This window comes from Scyliorhinus canicula, chromosome 11 (assembly GCF_902713615.1).
Source record: "Scyliorhinus canicula chromosome 11, sScyCan1.1, whole genome shotgun sequence".
Lineage (NCBI taxonomy): Eukaryota > Metazoa > Chordata > Chondrichthyes > Carcharhiniformes > Scyliorhinidae > Scyliorhinus > Scyliorhinus canicula.
Genome location: NC_052156.1, coordinates 95,348,955 through 95,371,566, shown reverse-complemented (window position 1 = coordinate 95,371,566; position 22,612 = coordinate 95,348,955). Strand labels below are relative to the sequence as shown.

At 52.0% G+C, this 22,612-nt stretch overlaps 1 protein-coding gene across 1 annotated transcript in view; it reads right to left on the bottom strand.

The window, feature by feature from the left end:
- Positions 1-2,126: 2,126 nt before the first annotated feature.
- LOC119973775 (NCK-interacting protein with SH3 domain-like) overlaps positions 2,127-22,612 on the bottom strand; it is a 226,907-nt gene continuing 206,421 nt past the window's right edge. The window contains exon 17 of the mRNA XM_038812198.1: positions 2,127-2,352. Within this exon, the coding sequence (XP_038668126.1) occupies positions 2,158-2,352 (195 nt within the window). The 3' untranslated portion in view covers positions 2,127-2,157. The remainder of the gene's footprint in view (positions 2,353-22,612) is intronic.

Below are 22,612 nucleotides of genomic sequence, written 5' to 3'. Positions count from 1 at the left end.
CTCTCCCTGGGGACAGTGTGACGCAGTGAGCCCTCCCTGGGGACAGTGTGACACAGTGAGCTCTCCCTGGGGACAGTGTGACACAGTGAGCCCTCCCTGGGGACAGTGTGACGCAGTGAGCCCTCCCTGGGGACAGTGTGACACAGTGAGCCCTCCCTGGGGACAGTGTGACACAGTGAGCCCTCCCTGGGGACAGTGTGACGCAGTGAGCTCTCCCTGGGGACAGTGTGACACAGTGAGCCCTCCCTGGGGACAGTGTGACACAGTGAGCTCTCCCTGGGGACAGTGTGACACAGTGAGCCCTCACTGGGGACAGTGTGACACAGTGAGCTCTCCCTGGGGACAGTGTGACACAGTGAGCCCTCCCTGGGGACAGTGTGACACAGTGAGCTCTCCCTGGGGACAGTGTGACACAGTGAGCTCTCCCTGGGCACAGTGTGACACAGTGAGCTCTCCCTGGGGACAGTGTGACACAGTGAGCTCTCCCTGGGGACAGTGTGACACAGTGAGCTCTCCCTGGGGACAGTGTGTCACAGTGAGCCCTCCCTGGGGACAGTGTGACGCAGTGAGCCCTCCCTGGGGACAGTGTGACACAGTGAGCTCTCCCTGGGGACAGTGTGACACAGTGAGCTCTCCCTGGGGACAGTGTGACACAGTGAGCACTCCCTGGGGACAGAGTGACACAGTGAGCTGCCCCTGGGGACAGTGTGACACAGTGAGCTCTCCCTGGGGACAGTGTGACACAGTGAGCCCTCCCTGGGGACAGTGTGACACAGTGAGCTCTCCCTGGGGACAGTGTGACAGAGTGAGCCCTCCCTGGGGACAGTGTGACACAGTGAGTCCTCCCTGGGGACAGTGTGACACAGTGAGCTCTCCCTGGGGACAGTGTGACACAGTGAGCTCTCCCTGGGGACAGTGTGACACAGTGAGCTGTCCGTGGGGACAGTGTGACATAGTGAGCTCTCCCTAGGGACAGGGTGACACAGTGAGCTGCCCCTGGGGACAGTGTGACACAGTGAGCCCTCCCTGGGGACAGTGTGACACAGTGAGCCCTCCCTGGGGACAGTGTGACACAGTGAGCCCTCCCTGGGGTGTGTGACACAGTGAGCCCTCCCTGGGGACAGTGTGACACAGTGAGACCTCCCTGGGGACAGTGTGACACAGTGAGCCCTCCCTGGAGACAGTGTGACACAGTGAGCCCTCCCTGGGGACAGTGTGACACAGTGAGCTCTCCCTGGGGACAGTGTGACACAGTGAGCCCTCCCTGGGGACAGTGTGACACAGTGAGCCCTCCCTGGGGACAGTGTGACACAGTGAGCCCTCCCTGGGGACAGTGTGACACAGTGAGCTCTCCCTGGGGACAGTGTGACACAGTGAGCTCTCCCTGGGGACAGTGTGACACAGTGAGCTCGCCCCGAGTCATGTGACATTCTCTTGTATCCTCATCGCGAATCACAATCATTTCCACAAAGCTGTCATTTTGATGTTTCCAACCACAGGAAACGTATAGACTGCAAACAGTTGATACCCCCCAAGCTCCTAATCCTGATAATTGGGATGAGGGAATACAAGATAATGTCCAGTTTGAAGCTGACATCCTTGAACTGCTCGAGCTATCTCAGAGTCATTTGGCTGCTACCTGAACCACTCAATTGGTTCCACCTTACAGCCATAATGTCAAGATGATTGTAAGAATTAATGACCTTTACTTGCAAATAGTATCCTGACTGTCAGACAGAAATCTGCTCTGTTTTTGATCTGTTAGCTCAGTGTTAGCTTGGCTAACTTATCAACTGGCATACTGTGAAATAAGCAGGATGCTGTACAGTACCTCATTAAATTCCCTCCCTAATATTCTGCTGTCAGTTAAATATTTTTGTTAGTGCAAGGCTTCTATATCATAGTTACTTGAGTTTCACACGCGATTAAAATGCACATAAACCCACTGTAGACCACAGTGTAGCAACGGTCAGTCACAATGCTTCACCATTCTGTAGCAAGTCGAGGGGACAAAGTCTCACAGCAAGTCAAAGAAACATTCGTAAGGCTGAGAAAGGCTTTGGGTTTCGTTACAGATAAAAGCATATTGTCAACAGGGATGAGCAATTTAGAAGAACCACGTTGGCTAATCTTTCAAGTGTTTGTATTCAACATACTTTAAACAGCAAAGTTTGGAAATTCTTTATAAATTTCATTGATGATTAGCTTGTCCATCTGACATGGCTGGTCATTCTCCTCTTCAGCCAGGATTCGCTGGAATGTGACCTGTAGGTCAGGGAGGCGGTGCTGGTGATACATGTAATCTGTTGAGCGGATGATGGCGTGCATCAGTGAAAGGTACTCCATCCTAAGCTGTAGGAACAAGAAATGGGAGAAGGACAGTGTGTAAAGCTTTGTCATTATATACAGCATTGATTAATGTTCGATCCAACACAAGGAAGCAAATATTAAACTACAAAATCTCCAGTGTTTACTGCAATAGCAAAGGAACATCGGAACAGGAGTAGGCCATTCAGCCCGTTAAGCCTGCTCTGCCATTTACTGTGATCATGGCTGATCAGACACTTCAATGGCTTTTACACCCACCATCCCCATTACCCTTTCTGTTATTGTTAACAGAGGCTACTCACAATACTCTAGGTGCGGCCCAACCAAGATTCTATACAATTGAAGCAAGACCTCGCTACTCCTGTATTCAAATCCTTTTGTGGTAAAGGCTTCATCAGCCTTCCTAATGGATTGCTGAGCTGCATGTTAGCCTTCAGTGGCTTATGGACAGGTCAGCACATCTGATTATTCTACCAAAGTGGATTACCTCAAATTTTTCCACATTAATCAAAAATCGATCAATCTCTTCAAACAGACTCAATCAAAGAGCATCCACTGCCCTCTGGGATAGAAAATTCCAAAGGTTCACAACCCTCTTTATAAATTAATTTCTCCTCATCTTGGTCCTAAGTGACTTGCCCCTTATTATGACATTGTGCACCCTGGTTCCCGACTCTCCAGTCAAGGGAAACATCTTGCCTACATCTACCTAGTCTATACTTTTAAGCATTTTGTAGGTGTCAATGAGATCACCTCTCATTCTTTAGAACTCTAGGGAATACAGGCCCAGTTTGCCCAATCTCTCTTCACAAAGTTGTCCTGCTATTTTGGGAACAAATCTGGTGAACCTTCATTGCACTCCCTCTATGGCAATAATATCCTTTCCGAGGTAACAGGACCAAAGCTACTCACAATACTCCAGGTGCGGCCTAATCAAGATTCTATACAACTGAAGCAAGACCTCACTACTCCTGTATTCAAATCCTCTTGTGGTAAAGGCCAACATTTCATTAGCCTTCCTAATGGATTGCTGAGCTGCATGTTAACCTTCAGTGGCTTATGGACAGGTCAGCCAGGTCCCTTTGTGTATCTACACATTCTCATTTCCTACCATTTAGGAAGCACTCAGCACATCTGATCATTCTACCAAAGTGGTTACCTCACATTTTTCCACATTATATTCCATCTGCCACTCGCTGGGTCTGTTCAAATCCTCCCATAACCACTTTACATCTTCCTCACAACACACATTCCAGCCTAGCTTTGTATCATCCGTGAATTTGGAAATGTTACATTTGGTCCCCACACCCAAATCACAGCTATATATTGTGAACAGCTGGGGCCCCGAGTACTGATCCTTGTTAAAATTAACCCACTAGTCACAGCATGTCAATGTGAGAACGGCCTGTCTATTCCTACTCTCTCTTAGCCAATCCTCAATCCATGCCACCTTGTCAATGTGAGAACGGCCTGTCTATTCCTACTCTCTCTTAGCCAATCCTCAATCCATGCCACCGTGTCAATGTGAGAACGGCCTGTCTATTCCTACTCTCTCTTAGCCAATCCTCAATCCATGCCACCTTGTCAATGTGAGAACGGCCTGTCTATTCCTACTCTCTCTTAGCCAATCCTCAATCCATGCCACCGTGTCAATGTGAGAACGGCCTGTCTATTCCTACTCTCTCTTAGCCAATCCTCAATCCATGCCACCTTGTCAATGTGAGAACGGCCTGTCCATTCCTACTCTCTCTTAGCCAATCCTCAATCCATGCCACCTTGTCAATGTGAGAACGGCCTGTCTATTCCTACTCTCTCTCTTAGCCAATCCTCAATCCATGCCACCTTGTCAATGTGAGAAAGGCCTGTCTATTCCTACTATCTCTTAGCCAATCCTCAATCCATGCCACCTTGTCAATGTGAGAACGGCCTGTCTATTCCTACTCTCTCTTAGCCAATCCTCAATCCATGCCAGTGTATTAACTCCTACCCCATGTGCTTTAAATTTGGTAATCAACTCCTGTGGGGAACTTTGTCAAAAGTCTTCAAAAAGGTCCACGTACACTACGTCCACCGACTCCCCATTATCAATTCTGTTAGAATCATCCTCATAAAACATCTAACAGGTTCATACATGATTTCCAATTCATAAATCCATGTTGTTTATAACCAAACAGTGTCCATTCATCATATCCTTCAGAATAGATTCTAGCATTTCATAGAATCATAGAATTTAAAGTGCAGAAGGAGGCCATTCGGCCCATTGATTCTGCACCAGCTCTTGGAAAGAGCGCCCTACCCAAGCCCACAACTCCACCCTATCCCCATAACCCAGTAACCCCAGCCAACACTAAGGGCAATTTTGAACACCGAGGATAATTTTGCATGGCCAATCCACCTAACCTGCACATCTTTGGACTGTGGGAGGAAACCGGAGCACCCGGAGGAAACCCACGCACAGATGTAGAAGGCATGATGAAATCATGTAACTTTAGGATGGTTCTGGAATTACCACAAGCCCCAATTAACTACACTGATTTCCCTATAACAACTTCCAAGTATGAATTTACGGACTTGAGCCTGCTTAGGGAACAATTTTTGTTCTCGACAGAGCACTGCAAATTTATACTGAGCTTTCTGTTAATAGGTCTCAGCAGTCTCTTAATGCAAGACTTTGGTCACCAGTGTTCAGGGAGACGGTGGCGTATTGGTAATGTCACTGGACTAGTAATCCAGAGGGCCAGCCTAATGCTCTAGGGACCTGGTTTCAAATCCCACTATGGTATGAATTTGAATTCAATTAATAAATCTGGAATATAAAGCTAGTCAGTAATAGGGACCATAAAACTATCAACAGTTCTTGGCTCAAAGAAGGGCAGAACTAGGGATTGAATATTTCTGGAAACAAGGTCTTCAGGTAAGGGAAGAGAAGGAGTAACAGGATTGATTGAGAGAACATTATAGTGCTGGAAAGGACATCCGAGAGGCGTCAGAGACAGAATCTAGTTGGTTAGAACCAAGAGATAATTGAGGTACAATTACATTGTCCAGAGTTGTGTACAGGCCATCAACTACTGGGTGAAATGTAGAGGAACAAATCTACAAGGAATTTACTGAGAGATGTAAGGGTAGTTATAGCAGGAATTTAAATTACCTGACTATTGACTGAGGTCGGGCAGAGAAGGCAAGGGCTCCTAGAGGGTGCTCAGGAGAATTTTTGAGATCAGGCAGAGAAGGTAAGGACTCCTAGAGGGTGTTCAGGAGAATTTTCTGTATGTGTATGTTTGCATCCAATGAGAAACGAGGCATTAACAGACCTGCTTCTTGGGACTGAGGTGGATTAAATGGACCAAATGTCAGTAGGGGAATATTTTGGGAGAAAGCCAATTCAAATGGGGTAAACATGGACCTGGCCCAGATAAATTAGAATCAAAGATTGTCAGGCAAAACAGTAACTGAACAATGAGCTGCCTTCACAGAGACGATAGTTTGGGTTTACACAAATAACATTCTCAAGATATGGAAAGATAGGGCAAGAAAATTCAGAGCTCCCTGAATAAGTCAGAGATAGAGATTATGATGGAGCAGGAAAAGAGGACATGACAGATGTCAGGTGGATGATACAAATGAGAACCAGGCTGAATATGGAAAGTTTGGAAAGGAAGTGAGAAGGGGAGTAAGAAAAGAGACTGGCAGTTAATATAAAATTAAATCCAAAAATCTTCTTTATGGATGTAAATAATAAAAATGTAGCAAGAGGAGGAGTGGGGAAAATTAGAACCAAAAAGAGGACAGAAGCATGGAGACAGAGGACATTGCTGAGGTACTAAATAAGTACTTTGCGTCCTACCTCTTTCACCATGGAAGAAAATGCTACCCAAGTCATAGTAAAAGGAGGAAGTAGAGGCATTGCATGGTTAAAATTGATGAGAAAGGACCTCAGGTGGTGGCCATGAGCTTGGCAGCCACATAAAAGGTTGCTCCTGCCTGAAAACTGGTATTTGCACCTTTTCAACCCGATAAACGGCACCAGAAGTGAAGATGGAAATGTTGGCGGGCTGCTGGGCAAAAAGAAAAGGGAATAAAAACAAGCAGAGTAAAATCCTGCTATGGAGTCAGTGGATCCGTGTGGTAGTGCAGAGTCGAACATGGTGGACCATGCAGAGTCGCCAATACCACCCCAGTCCTCGACGGAGAGACTGATGGTGTTCATAGCGGCAAAACCCTAGAAACATCAAAGTCAGGAAAGGAGTACCTGCTGTCGGCAATGGAAATGCCTATCGAGGCGGTACTGGGCCCTCTCGGAGGGTCTATACACCGGGTGGAGCAGTGCCTGCGGTCGCAGGGAGCGATGATCCTGGAAACGGAGAGGACGATCACAGAGCAGGCCGGATGAATTGCCTCGTTAGAGACCAAAATAACGATGTTGGCGGCGACCCAAAAGACCATGAAGTCCAGAGTTGATGACCAGGAGAACCGGTCTCGCTGCCAGAGCCGCTGGATCGTCGGGCTACCAGAGCGCACAGAAGCTAAGACCCCAACTGAATACATCTCGAAGATGCTCGGGAAACTGGTCAGGGAGAGGTGGACCGTGCCCACAGGTCGCTTCAGCAGAAGCCACGATCTGGGGAATCACCACGGGCTGCAATTGTCAGACTCCACAAGTTCCACGATAAGGAATGCATCTAAAGATGGACAAAGACCAGGTGGACCTGTGACTGGGAGGAATACTCCATTCATATCTACCAGGACATTGGGGCCGACTTGGCAAACCACCAAGCAGAATTTAATATGGCCAAAATAACACTATTCAAAAGTAAAGTCCGATTTGGCAGTTTTCACCCGGCAAAACTCTGGGTCACTTTAAAGGACAGGGACCATTTCTTCACCAGAGTGGAGGAGGCAAATGGCTTTGTACAGAAGAATGGACTGGGAAAAAACTGAGTGTGGGCTGTGATAGAACATACAGTGCAGAAGGAGGTCATTCGGCCCATCGAATCTGCACCGACCCACTTAAGCCCTCACTTCCACCCTATCCCCGTAACCCTTTTTGGACACGAAGGGTAATTTAGCATGGCCAATCCACCTAACCTGCACGTCTTTGGAATGTGGGAGGAAACCTACGCACACACGGGGAGAACGTGCAGACTCTGCACAGACAGTGTCCCAGTGGGGAAACGAATCTGGGACCCTGGCGCTGTGAAGCCACAGTGCTAGCCACTTGTGCTACTGTGCTGCCCACCGTGATGTTTTAGATGTTCATTATTTGGGAATTTCTACACGTGTTTGTTTTGTTAGATTACAGATCCTGTGGGCTTTCTCTGTTTGGGATCACACGGCTGAACCCTACAGGTATCGGGGCTAATCTATTTGGGTAAAGGGGAGTCTGGAACTTCTCTTTGGGTTTCTATTTTGTTCCTCTTCCAATATGAGTGACTCTGAATGGGTGGAGTGGGGGTACAGGACTAGTTTAGACCATGTGGGTTAGGATTGTCAGGTTTTGTTTCTGGGGCCACCATGTTAGCAAGCATGCTTGTAGATGGGAGGTGTGCAAGGGTGGACCGTACCCAGTCACCCAAGAAAGGGGTGGCGTCTGGCAGGGTTGGGCGGAAAGCCAACATGCTGGGATTGGCTGGTTCCTTGGGGTACTATGGGGAGGGGATGGGAGAAGGGTCTATAGAAGAGGAGGCTGGCTATCCGATCGAAGGGGGCAGAGGGAGAGTAGAATGCTGGTTACACAGATTTCATGGTCGGATGGTTTGATTGAGGACACTGACAGCTGCCATTTTGGACGGATTGCAGAAAAAGACAAACCTTTTTTTTTTCTTTTTTTTAAAATTTAGAGTACCCAATTATTTTTTCCAATTAAGGGGTAATTTAGCGTGGCCAATCTACCTATCCTGCACATCTTTGGGTTGTGGGGGTAAAACCCACGCAGACACGGGGAGAATGTGCAAACTCCACACGATGTGGAGATGCCGGCGTTGGACTGGGGTGAGCACAGTAAGAAGTCTTACAACACCAGGTTAAAGTCCAACAGGTTTGATTCCTTCCATGTTGGAAGGTCTAACATGCGGCTGGCCGTGTCACCATGCTCAGAGAAGGTCCAACAGGCGGCTGGCAGTGTCACCATGTTCAGAGAAGGTCCAACATGCGGCTGGCCGTGTCACCATGCTCAGAGAAGGTCCAACATGCGGCTGGCCGTGTCACCATGCTCAGAGAAGGTCCAACAGGCGGCTGGCCCTGTCACCATGCTCAGAGAAGGTCCAACAGGCGGCTGTCCGTGTCACCATGCTCAGAGAAGGTCCAACAGGCGGCTGTCCGTGTCACCATGCTCAGAGAAGGTCCAACAGGCGGCTGGCCCTGTCACCATGCTCCACACGGACAGTGACCCAGGGCCGGGATTCGAACCCAGGTCCTCAGCACCGTAGGCAGCAATGCTAACCACTGTGCCACTTTGCTGCCCAGAAAAAGACAAACCTGAGCATGCAGTGGCATATCCACAAGGTGATTATGGCTGACCCTGAAAGAGGGGGGCTGCAGAGACCTCACCGTCCCCGTCAGAATGGTCATTTGCAATACGAGGGGGCTTAAGCGGTCAAAAGAGTCAGAGTCTTCCGCCACTTGAAACGTCTGAGGGTTGATGTAATCGTTTGACAAGAAACACATCGGAGGGCCAAGGACCAGATGAGGGTAAGGAAGAGCTGGGTGGGACAAGCGTATCTGTCACATTTTGACGTGAGACGAGATGGTAGCAACCCTATTTAATAGCCGGTAGACTCAGGGGGATGTAATGTAATGGTGAGTGGGGCTTTGGATAGTGCTCAGGTGGTACTGGTGAATGTGTGAGCCCCAAACTGGGATGGTGCAGAGTTTATCAAGAAATCATTGGCAGCGATCCCCGACCTCGACACCCATCAATTGATCATTGGGGGGGGGGGGGGGGGGGGCGTGACTTTAACTGTGTTCTTGACCCGAGGGTGGACAGATCAAGTCCCAGGTCTTGTGCAAAGTCAGGACTGGCGAAAGAGCGGACTGTTTTCATGGAATTGATGAGGGGAAGACCCTTGGATGTTCAGCCACCCGAGGGAGAAGGAGTTTTCCTCCTTCTCACATGCTCACAGGGCATATTCCCGAATAGACTTCTTTGTATTGAGGAAATCAGTGCTTCCAGTGGTAGTGGTGGGATGAATGTTCAGCAATAGTTATTTCAGACCATGCACCACATGTGGATGTGAGGTTGGAGGTAGATCGTGGAGGTTGGGCACGGCTCTCCTCGCCGACAAGGCTTTATGTGAAAAGTCGGCAGTGACCACCGGTAACTACGTGAGCAACAACCAGAATTGGGAAATCTCACCCTCCACATTCTGGGAGGCACTGAAGGTGATCAAGGGGGAAATAATTCGTACATGTCCCACAGGGATTGGGGGGGGGGGGCGGGGGGGGGGGGGGGCAGTCAAACAGCGATTGACTGACTCCAGATCAGAGGTGGATCAGCAGCGCTCTGCATGTCGGAGCTGCTAGTGGGAAGGAAAAGACTGCAATTGGAGTTCAAGCTGATTTCAACTGGGAAGGCTGTGAGCGTTGCCACGATTCATGTTGGACCTTCTCTGAGCATGGTGACACGGACAGCCGCCTTTTGGACCTTCTCTGAGCATGGTGACACTGCCAGCCGCCTATTGAACCTTCTCTGAGCATGGTGACACGGCCAGCCGCCTGTTGGACCTTCTCTGAGCATGGTGACACGGACAGCCGCATGTTGGACCTTCTCTGAGCATGGTGACACGGACAGCCGCCTGTTGGACCTTCTCTGAGCATGGTGACACGGACAGCCGCATGTTGGACCTTCTCTGAGCATGGTGACATGGCCAGCCGCCTGTTGGACCTTCTCTGAGCATGGTGACACGGACAGCCGCATGTTGGACCTTCTCTGAACACTGTGACAAGGCCAGCCGCATGTTGGACCTTCTCTGAGCATGGTGACACGGCCAGCCGCCTATTGAACCTTCTCTGAGCATGGTGACACGGCCAGCCGCCTGTTGGACCTTCTCTGAGCATGGTGACACGGACAGCCGCATGTTGGACCTTCTCTGAGCATGGTGACACGGACAGCCGCCTGTTGGACCTTCTCTGAGCATGGTGACACGGACAGCCGCATGTTGGACCTTCTCTGAGCATGGTGACATGGCCAGCCGCCTGTTGGACCTTCTCTGAGCATGGTGACACGGACAGCCGCATGTTGGACCTTCTCTGAACACTGTGACAAGGCCAGCCGCATGTTGGACCTTCTCTGAGCATGGTGACAGGGCCAGCCGCCTGTTGGACCTTCTCTGAGCATGGTGACACTGCCAGCCGCCTATTGAACCTTCTCTGAGCATGGTGACACGAACAGCCGCCTGTTGGACCTTCTCTGAGCATGGTGACACTGCCAGCCGCATGTTGGACCTTCTCTGAGCATGGTGACACGGCCAGCCGCCTGTTGGACCTTCTCTGAGCATGGTGACACTGCCAGCCGCCTATTGAACCTTCTCTGAGCATGGTGACACGAACAGCCGCCTGTTGGACCTTCTCCGAGCATGGTGACACGAACAGCCGCCTGTTGGACCTTCTCCGAGCATGGTGACACGGCCAGCCGCCTGTTGGACCTTCTCTGAGCATGGTGACACGGCCAGCCGCCTGTTGGACCTTCTCTGAGCTTGGTGACAAGGCCAGCCGCCTGTTGGACCTTCTCTGAGCTTGGTGACACGGCCAGCCGCATGTTGGACCTTCTCTGAGCATGGTGACACGGCCAGCCGCCTGTTGGACCTTCTCTGAGCATGGTGACACGGACAGCCGCCTGTTGGACCTTCTCTGAGCATGGTGACACGGCCAGCCGCCTGTTGGACCTTCTCTGAACACGGTGACATGGCCAGCCGCCTGTTGGACCTTCTCTGAGCATGGTGACACGGCCAGCCGCCTGTTGGACCTTCTCTGAGCATGGTGACACGGCCAGCCGCCTGTTGGACCTTCTCTGAGCATGGTGACACGGCCAGCCGCCTGTTGGACCTTCTCTGAGCATGGTGACACGGACAGCCGCCTGTTGGACCTTCTCTGAGCATGGTGACACGGACAGCCGCCTGTTGGACCTTCTCTGAGCATGGTTGGCCCACCAGTTGTGGAAGCAGGCGGCCGCACGGGAGATAGCACAGGTCAGGGACAAGGGAGGTCAGCTGGTTACAGCTCCAGAAAAGATAAATGATGCCTTCGGAAACTTCTATCAGGGGCTGTACACATCTGAGTCCCGGGAGGGGGGCTCCGTGATTAAACAATTTCTGGACAGAGTAGACTTCCCGAATGTGGAAGAGGGAAGAAAGCAGGGATGGTCGGGTTTGGAGGAGGTACTGGAGTACATCAGCTCCATGCAATCTGGGATAGTGCTGGGACCGGATGGGTCTTTGCGGCGGTGCTGGCTCCACCTTGCTGGGGAAATCAACGACTTGCTGTCGCAGGGGCCTTGACGCTCACATTGGCATAGGCTTCAATCTTATTGATTCTGAGGAATGACAAAGATCCGGTGGAGTGTGGATCATACAGACCTATCTCACTTCTGAACACCAATATAATGTTTTAGCTAAGGTCCTGGCAAGAGGACTGGAGAGTTGCTTGCCAGGAGTGATTGCGGAGGACCAAACCGGGTTTGTCAAAAGGTCTGCTAACATCAGGCGACTGTTCAACGTTGTTATGTCCCACCCAGGGAGGAGACACCTAAAATGATCATCACCATGGATGCAACGAAGGCCTTTGACCGGGTGTACATAGAGTACATAGAACATACAGTGCCGAAGGAGGCCATTCAGCCCATCGAGTCTGCACCGACCCACTTGAGCCATCACTTCCACCCTATCGCCATAACCCAATAACCCCTCCTATAGTTTTTGGTCACGAAGGACAATTTAACAAGGCCAATCCACCTAACCTGCACGTCTCTGGACTGTGGGAGGAAACCCACGCACATATGGGAGAACGTGCAGACTCCGCACAGACAGTGACCCAGCGGGGAATCGAACCTGGGACCCTGGCGCTGCCCTAAAGTGCCCTGGATGGAGTGGAAATACCTCTGAGGTACTGGAACTGTTTGGGAATGGTCCAGTGTTAATCTCATGGATTAAACAGTTGTAGAGGGCTCCCATGGCAAGCATCTGGACGAACGCCGTGAGCCTATACTACTTCCGGTTGTACAAGGGCATGACAGGGATGCCGGGTGTCGCCACTGCTGTTCGTTCTGGCAATTGAGCCACTGGTGATCACACTCAGGTCCTCAGGTGCTCCTGAGTCAGTTTGGTGCTGTCTCAGGATACAAACTAAACTGTAGTAAGAGCAAAATCTTCCTGATTAACCCCCAGGGAGGGGAAGTGGAGCTGGGAGCACTGCCATTCAAGTAGGCTCAAACTAAGTTTAGGTACATGGGGATGCAGATGGCCCATGACTGGGCCTGGCTCCACAAACTGAACCTGGCTAGTTTGGTGGAAGGGGTGAAAGAGGACCTGCAAAGGTGGGACTCACTCCCACCGCTCTCCCTGCGTGGAGTGTGCAGACAATAAAAATGAACTTCCCACCGAGTTTACTATTTGCATTTCGGTCACTCCAGACCTTCCTCCCCAAATCATTCTTCGCCAAGGTGGATAAACAGATTTTGGCCTTCATGTGGTCAGGAAAGAATCCCAGATTCTAGGGACCCTTCTGCAGAGGGGACAGTGCTCGGGTGGTTTGGCACTGACAAATCTTTTACTGAGCAGCGAACGCAGAAAGTGTGCGTGGGAGAGCCGGGGTCGGTGTAGGAGCAGGTGGAGGAAGCATCATGATAAGGGACATTCCAGAGGGTGCTGGTTGATACCCCTCTCCTGTTCTCCCTGGCCAGGTTCTCGACAAGCCCGGTGGTGGTACAATCGTTGAAAGACTGGAACCAATTCAGGCACCATTTCAGGTCGAGGGGCACATCTGTATCGGTACCAATTTGCGACAACCAGCTGCTTTCAGAACTTGGAAGAGGGAGGAAGATGTGGTGAGTTTTGGGGACATGTATGTGAATGGCAGGTTTGCGAGTCCTGAGCAGATGATGGAGAAATTTCAACTCCTGAAAGGGAATGAATTTAGACATCTCCAAATATGGGACTTTCTCCGCAAGAAGGCCCCTCGTTCCCTCAGCTGTCAAAGCACGCATTGCTGGACACTGCAGGATGAGTTGGGAGAGGGGGAATATCTCAGAATATCTGAGTATCACAGACGTATACGAGCGGTTGTCGGAGGAAATAAGGGCCCCATCGTAGAGACAAGGGAGACATGGGAGAAGGAATTCGACCTCGACCTAGGAAGAAGGCTTTGGAGTGAGATCCTAAAATAGAGTTAATTCCACCTCCTCTAGACTAGGCCTCATACAATTGAAGGTGGTGGATAAGGCACACCTGACCAGAGCGCGCATGAGTGGGTTCTTCCCTGGGGTGGAGGATAGATGCGAGCGATGCCAGAGGGTGCCGGCGAACCACTCCCACATGTTCTACCTAAAGCTGGTCAAGTTCTGCCCACGTTCTTTGAGGCCATGTTGGGGGTCAGGATGGAGCCCTGTCCACTGGTGGACTTGCCAGAGAGCTGCTCGAGGGGAAAGGGGCCGACATTTTGGCCTTTGCCTGCCTGACTGCTCGGTGACAAGACTTCCTTGGGTGCAAATCAGTGGGGACACCTTGGGCCTTGGACTGGCTGGTGGACCCGGCAGAATTCCGAAGACTGGAAAAAAATCAAATCTGCTATCAAGAAGGAGGAAGGTTTCCACTCTAAGTGGGAACAGTTCATCACCGTCTTCAAGGTCGTGCCCAGCAACTGGGCAGGGGTGGGGGGGGGCTATGTTTTTTACTCTGTCAAACCAAAATAAAAAGTTGACAAACTGTTTGCACCAAATTTACCTGTTCTATTGTTGTACGGGTTACACTCTCTTTGTTTTTGCTATGTTTGGAATAAAAATATATTTTTAAAAAATTGATGAGGAAGAGATACTGGATAGGTTGGCTGCTTTTAAAGTTTGTTTTTATAAATTTAGAGTACCCAATTATTTTTTTTCCAATGAAGGGACAATTTAACATGGCCAATCCACCTAACCTGCACATTTTTGGGTTATGGAAGTGAAACCCACGCAGACATGTGGAGAATGTGCAAACTCCACACGGACAGTGACCCAGGGCCAGGATTCGAACCCGGGTCCTCAGTGCTGCAGTCCCAGTGCTATCCACTGTGCCATATGCCACTCTTGCTTTTTCAGTTGATGAGGTACCAAGACCAATTCATTTTTTAAAAATACAAGTGTTGTTATTGGTATTTTACAGTTTTACGGAGTAACATCTCAAGTGTGTCTGATATTGACAAATAAAGTTGTTTCTTATCGACAGTTTTTACATGTGGTTGCCCTCATCTGCCTCCCCTCCCCCTCCTTTTGTTGGTGGCTTAGAATCCCTCTTTGTGATGCCTTCTGCCTTTGGCGTCACACACTGCGTTCCATTTCTTTCTGTCAGGTCTTCTGTTTTTGTCGTTGGTTGGGGGGGGGGGGGAAGGAGGAGCTGCGTGACCCCTCTCCTCCTATCCTTTTACCCCGTGTTCCACTCTGTGACCCCCTTGGGTTCCTTTCTCCCCTTCCCCTCTCTCACGTGTGTATCTTCCGTTGTCTTCCTCCCTCCGTTCCTCACCCCCTCTGTCCCTAGTTGCTATTGGCCTCGAACAGGTCTTGGAACAGGCTGATGAATGGCCCCCATGCTTTGTGGAAGCCCTCATCTAACCCTCGGCTGGTTACTTGATCTTCTCCAGGTGGAGGAATTCCGAGAGGTCTGCCAGCCAGTCTGCAGCTGTGGGTGGTTTGCTGATGACCAACCGAGCAGAATTCTCTGGTGTGCGATAAGGGAAACAAAAGCTAGGGCATCCGCCCATCTCCACATATGTCGCTCGGCCTTGGAAGGTCGTTCCCTTACAGGAGGACACCTGCAGCCTCACCCATTCCGTGTTTGTCTCTCGTATGCATCCCCTCACCCTCTCGGCTGTGGCTGCCCAGTGGTGATACCCTGAAGACTGCCATTCTCAGGCAAGGCTCCACCCTCATCCCCACAACCTTGGACATCGCCTCGGAGAAGGCTGTCCAGAACCTGACAAGTCTGGGGCGGGCCCAGAACATGTGGTTGTGGTTGGCCAAGCCCCCCTGGCACCGTCCACTTTGAGCTGCATTAGGCGGAGCCTTGCGCAGGAGGTGGTGGTGTTGGCCCTGCTCAGTGCTTCGCTCCAGAGTCCCCAACCCACTTCTGTCCCCAGTTCACCCTCCCATTTTTGTCTGGCTTCGTCCAGTGCTCGACCTGCCCTATCCAGTACCCACCTCTATATGTTCCCGCAGTTTCCCCCCCCTTGCTGTCCTTGTTTATTAGTTCCTCCAGTAGTGTGTCCCTTGGGGCCCTGGGGTATCCTGCCGTCTTCTTGCGGAGAAAGTGTTTCATTTGGAGGTGTCTGAGTTCCTGTCCTGACAGCAGGTTCAGGTCTGTAAGCATGGCTGGTGGGGATCTGTGGTTGCCGCAGATAGAGGCCATGGGGGATATCCCGATTATTCTGAAATGCGGCCTCATTTGGTTGCATGTTTTCAGAGTGGCCAGCACCACTGGACAGGATGTGTACTTTGTTGGGGGATGGCGGCAGTACTGGCGAGGGCTCGAAGGGCCGTTCCCTTGCAGGACTCCTCCTCCAGCCTTACCCATTCCGTGTTTGGCTGCCGTATCCATCCCTTCACCTTCTCGGTTGTGGCTGCCCAGTGGTAATACTGTAGATTCGGCAGGACCAGACCACCCTTAGTTGTACTCCTTTGCAATGTTTTCTTGGGGATTCTTGAGTTCCTACTCCCCCACACAAACGCCATGATCATTTTGTCCACTTTGTGGAAATACGCCTTGGGAATGGAAGAGGAACCTTGGCAGTACGTTCATTTTGACCGTCTGCACCCTCCTCGCTAGGGAAGCACCCCATCTCTGTAGTTACTTTTTGTTTTATAAATTTAGATTACCCAATTATTTTTTCCAATTAAGGGGCAATTTTTAGCGTGGCCAATCCACCTACTCTGCACATTTTTGGGTTGTGGGGGCGAAACCCACGCAGACACGGGGAGAATGTGCAAACTCCACACGGACAGTGACCCAGAGCCGGGATCGAACCTGGGACCTCAGCACCGTGAGGCGGTTGTGCTAACCACTAGGCCACCGTGCTGCCCATGTAGTTCCTTTTTAACTTCCTCCGCCAGACTGGCCAGATTCCACTTGTGGATGCGTGTCCAGTCATGGGCTACCTGGATCCCCAGGTAGTGGAATTTGATTTGGGCTTGTTTGAATGGTAGTCCCTCCAGCTCTGTCCCTCCCCCGTTAGGGTTCACCAGGAAGCCTCGCTCTTGTCCAGGTTGAGTTTGTGGTCCGAAATGGCTCTGAACTCTTCCAGCAGTTGCATGATTGTTTTCAGGCCGTTCTGTGGATCGGAGACGTAGAGGGGCAGGTCATCCGCAGAGAGCGACATTTTATGCTCTCCGCCTCCTCTTTGGATGCCCTTCTAAATTTTCGGATCTCGAAGGGCGATTTCCAGGGTTTCAATTCCCAGGGCAAACAGAAGCAGAAACAGTAGGCATCCCTGCCTTGTGGCGCTGTGTAGCTGGAAATATTCAGAGCTGGTGCTTTTTGTCCGAACGCTTGCCTTGGGGGCATTGTACAGGACTTCCATTGAGGTGAACCCGTCCCCAGTCCAGTACCCTAAGAGGTACTTCCATTCGACTCTGTCGAAGGCTTTTTCTGCATCCAGGGAGACAATCACCTCTGGTATTCTCTCCCCGATGGGGTCATTCAGCAGCCACCTGATGTTCACAGTCAGCTGCCTACCTTTGACAAAGCCCGAATGATCCTCTGCTACCACCTCAGGTATGCAGCTCACAATCTCTTGGCCAGGACTTTCGCAAGTCTACATTAAGTAGTGAAATTGGTCTGTATGATTCTGCATTCCGATAGGTCCTTATTATTTTCGAGTATCAGCGATATCGTGGCCTGTGTTAACGTAGGAGGCAGGGTGCCCTTCGCGAGCGAGTCCAAGAACATGTCCTGTAGGTATGGGGCCAGGGCTGATGCGGATTTCTTATAGAAGCCCACCTGCATTGAGTTGATGCTATCTATGATTCCTCCCAATCCTATCGGTGCTTCCAGCTCCAGCTACCCCCCCCCCCCCCCCATCCCACCCCCCGTCTATCGTCCCCTACAACTGACATGTCCAGTACATCGAGGCACCATTTCATCCCCATGTCCCGGTCAGGGGGTTCGGAGGTGTACAGTCCTCGGTAAAAGTCTCAAACACTCAGTTGACCTTTCTTTGCTCAGTCTGGCAGAGTTGGCGCACTGCTTTCCTGGTGGATAGCATTTTCAACTCCATCTGTAGCTTTTTCCACTCCACCAGAAACTCTACGGTTGGAGCCTCAGATAACTTTCTGTCAACCACCAGGATGGACCGCCTCGGTCCGGGAAACCGCCGCCTCGGTCCGGGAAACCGCCGCCTCGGTCCGGGAAACCGCCGCCTCGGTCCGGGAAACCGCCGCCTCGGTCCGGGAAACCGCCGCCTCGGTCCGGGAAACCGCCGCCTCGGTCCGGGAAACCGCCGCCTCGGTCCGGGAAACCGCCGCCTCGGTCCGGGAAACCGCCGCCTCGGTCCGGGAAACCGCCGCCTCGGTCCGGGAAACCGCCGCCTCGGTCCGGGAAACCGCCGCCTCGGTCCGGGAAACCGCCGCCTCGGTCATGGAAACCGCCGCCTCGGTCATGGAAACCGCCGCCTCGGTCATGGAAACCGCCGCCTCGGTCATGGAAACCGCCGCCTCGGTCATGGAAACCGCCGCCTCGGTCATGGAAACCGCCGCCTCGGTCATGGAAACCGCCGCCTCGGTCATGGAAACCGCCGCCTCGGTCCGGGAAACCGCCGCCTCGGTCATGGAAACCGCCGCCTCGGTCCGGGAAACCGCCGCCTCGGTCATGGAAACCGCCGCCTCGGTCCGGGAAACCGCCGCCTCGGTCATGGAAACCGCCGCCTCGGTCATGGAAACCGCCGCCTCGGTCCGGGAAACCGCCGCCTCGGTCATGGAAACCGCCGCCTCGGTCATGGAAACCGCCGCCTCGGTCCGGGAAACCGCCGCCTCGGTCATGGAAACCGCCGCCTCGGTCATGGAAACCGCCGCCTCGGTCATGGAAACCGCCGCCTCGGTCCGGGAAACCGCCGCCTCGGTCATGGAAACCGCCGCCTCGGTCCGGGAAACCGCCGCCTCGGTCATGGAAACCGCCGCCTCGGTCCGGGAAACCGCCGCCTCGGTCCGGGGAAACCGCCGCCTCGGTCCGGGAAACCGCCGCCTCGGTCATGGAAACCGCCGCCTCGGTCCGGGAAACCGCCGCCTCGGTCCGGGAAACCGCCGCCTCGGTCCGGGAAACCGCCGCCTCGGTCCGGGAAACCGCCGCCTCGGTCCGGGAAACCGCCGCCTCGGTCCGGGAAACCGCCGCCTCGGTCCGGGAAACCGCCGCCTCGGTCCGGGAAACCGCCGCCTCGGTCCGGGAAACCGCCGCCTCGGTCCGGGAAACCGCCGCCTCGGTCCGGGAAACCGCCGCCTCGGTCCGGGAAACCGCCGCCTCGGTCCGGGAAACCGCCGCCTCGGTCAGGGAAACCGCCGCCTCGGTCCGGGAAACCGCCGCCTCGGTCAGGGAAACCGCCGCCTCGGTCCGGGAAACCGCCGCCTCGGTCCGGGAAACCGCCGCCTCGGTCCGGGAAACCGCCGCCTCGGTCCGGGAAACCGCCGCCTCGGTCCGGGAAACCGCCGCCTCGGTCATGGAAACCGCCGCCTCGGTCCTGGAAACCGCCGCCTCGGTCCGGGAAACCGCCGCCTCGGTCCGGGAAACCGCCGCCTCGGTCCGGGAAACCGCCGCCTCGGTCCTGGAAACCGCCGCCTCGGTCCGGGAAACCGCCGCCTCGGTCCGGGAAACCGCCGCCTCGGTCCGGGAAACCGCCGCCTCGGTCCGGGAAACCGCCGCCTCGGTCCGGGAAACCGCCGCCTCGGTCCGGGAAACCGCCGCCTCGGTCATGGAAACCGCCGCCTCGGTCATGGAAACCGCCGCCTCGGTCCGGGAAACCGCCGCCTCGGTCCGGGAAACCGCCGCCTCGGTCCGGGAAACCGCCGCCTCGGTCCGGGAAACCGGCGCCTCGGTCCGGGAAACCGCCGCCTCGGTCCGGGAAACCGCCGCCTCGGTCCGGGAAACCGCCGCCTCGGTCCGGGAAACCGCCGCCTCGGTCATGGAAACCGCCGCCTCGGTCCGGGAAACCGCCGCCTCGGTCCGGGAAACCGCCGCCTCGGTCCGGGAAACCGCCGCCTCGGACCTGGAAACCGCCGCCTCGGTCCTGGAAACTGCCGCCACAGATTGGCAACCCATTAGTGACAGCAGGTGAAAGAAGAACATTTGCTTTGCAGTGATGGAGTTCAGACCTGGAAATGACTGCAGTGAGGAGACAGTCAGAGATGCAGGATTTTGTTAGTCACTCAGCAGCCACTACCCCTTCCACAACCTTTCCAACACATTGAAGGCCAGGTCATGGATAGCAATGGGAGCTCTGGGAGAGTGTCCACATTAACTAAAGGGGCCTCACGGTAGCATGGTGGTTAGCATCAATGCTTCACAGCTCCAGGGTCCCAGGTTCGATTCCCGGCTGGGTCACTGTCTGTGTGGAGTCTGCACGTCCTCCCCGTGTGTGCGTGGGTTTCCTCCGGGTGCTCCGGTTTCCTCCCACAGTCCAAAGATGTGCGGGTTAGGTGGATTGACCATGCTAAATTGCCCGTAGTGTAAGGTTAATGGGGGGATTGTTGGGTTACGGGTATACGGGTTACGTGGGTTTAAGTGGGGTGATCATTGCTCGGCACAACATCGAGGGCCGAAGGGCCTGTTCTGTGCTGTACTGTTCTATTCTATTCTAAAGGCCTCAGGGTTACTTCTGTATATTTTTATATGCTGTCAGAGCCATAGCTGATTATGTCATCACACAGCAAGGCATTGAGGAACCCTCAGCTTCATACAACGAGGTGATGGAGCCCTTTGAGAAAAGGGCAAAATTGCAAGAGCAAAATTCAATTAAGATAGCCCAAAGGCCAGGTGAGACTCCTGATTCTTTTGTTAGCAAGTACCTGCTGTTATGGAGTCTTCCAAAATGAACTGATCAGAGACTGTATTACAGTCGGTGCCTCGACCATGCACTGTCGACTTGTTACAATCCAAAGAGGATCCAACCCTAGAGAAGGCTGAACAGATCGCAGGCTGGCAGAATTCAGAGGTCAAAATCAAGTGTAATTTGAAATCATTTTGAGGTGCAATAGGGGTCGATCCAGTACATAGACCCAAGGTCATGAGCTTCGCCCAAGAAAATAGCTATGAAAACTAGCATGGGACCAGGGAGAACAATTCCATCTATATCCAGGTCCTCCACTTGCAAAAGGTATCTGACAATGCTGCATGAAGGCTGCCCAGCAGGGGGAGCCGAATGCTTTCTCTGTGGCAGGACTGGTCATTGGAAACAGTTTTGTAAATCCAAAACAGCACTCAAGGGCAGAAAATTAGAACATGTTCCCAGTCAGTTTGAGGTCCAAGGAATGGGAGATATACCAACCAGGTATGTCGAACCTGATAATTTCCTGGGAGAGATCAAAGAAGCTGATAAAGAGTTCTGGTCTAAGCAGTTGGAGATTCAAGGCTACACAGAACTGAATTTAAACTTGACACTGGAACAGGAGTCTCTGCCTTATCCGACAGATTGGATTGGCTTCCTAATTGGCTAAAAATAATCAAAATGCAACAAACTGATTGAAACTAAAAGGACCTGGAGGCACAAACCTCCAAGAGAAGGCAAGTGTGAAGAAAAATAAATGAATGAGAGCGTCTATATTTTACAGAATCAGCCACTTTCTCTGGTCAGCAGGTCAGCATGTTTAAGACTTGGCCTTATACAGACGCTCAATACGGAGGACAGTGATGTAATGTTTAAGGAAGAATTTCCAAGTTGGTTGAAGGACCGACAGACTGATTCAGCAGCAACATTTGTGACACAGAGGGCAACTCAATATTATAGAAACACGATGGAAACCACAGAGGAGATTGCAGATCATAATTCTTTTCATAGGCAGGTTGGACGATATGGCAGTAAAAAAGACAGTGACCATCTGCTGGAGGTGCTTCTCGACCTTGGCTGGCTCTTTCCTGACAGAGTTCATGTGAAAGAGGCTGTTGCAGAAACAGGTGATCCATTGGAAGATGGGATCCTGGACCTTGTTGCACTCTGATTCCACTGCCGATCCAGATGAAATCTCTGTTTTTGATGAGTCAGTTGAAGAAGCTGAAGAGATCTACTTGTCCCACTAGATTCACCAATGAAATGCTTTGTAAAGCACTGGCTGATCAAGAGAGAAAAGTAATGGCTGATTCAGAGTCGGATCAAACTACGAGGGGAAATGCAGGACGGATTAAAATTTGAGAGAAACTAAACTGCAGCCCACACTTGAATCTCATTGGCAAGTCACGCTCAATCACCAGAGGCTAAAACCACACAACCTCTACTGCTGCTGAAGAGTCCCAAACAGGAATTGCCATTTCAATCTTGGCTGGAGATATGTTTTGTTGCTGAAGATAGTGTAATCCTGCTGACACCGGGATCCCATTGCCTAGAGCGGCGCAGCCCCACGCTGAAAAAGTGTGGTAATGCTCCAATACTCACAGAAAGAAGCTGCAAGTAGTACCCCAAATGTAGTGGGGTACTTTCTTCATAAGAACATAAGAACTAGGAGCAGCAGTAGGCCATCTGGCCCCTCGAGCCTGCTATACCATTCAATGAGATCATGGCTGATCTTTTGTGGACTCAGCTCCACTTTCCGGCCCGAACACCATAACCTTTAATCCCTTTATTCTTCAAAAAACTATCTATCTTTATCTTAAAAACATTTAATGAAGGAGCCTCAACTGCTTCACTGGGCAAGGAATTCCATAGATTCACAACCCTTTGGGTGAAGAAGTTCCTCCTAAACTCAGTCCTAAATCTACTTCCCCTTATTTTGAGGCTATGTCCCCTAGTTCTGCTTTTACCCGCCAGTGGGAACAACCTGCCCGCATCTATCCTATCTACTCCCTTCATAATTTTATATGTTTTTATAAGATCCCCCTCATCCTTCTAAATTCCAATGAGTACAGTCCCA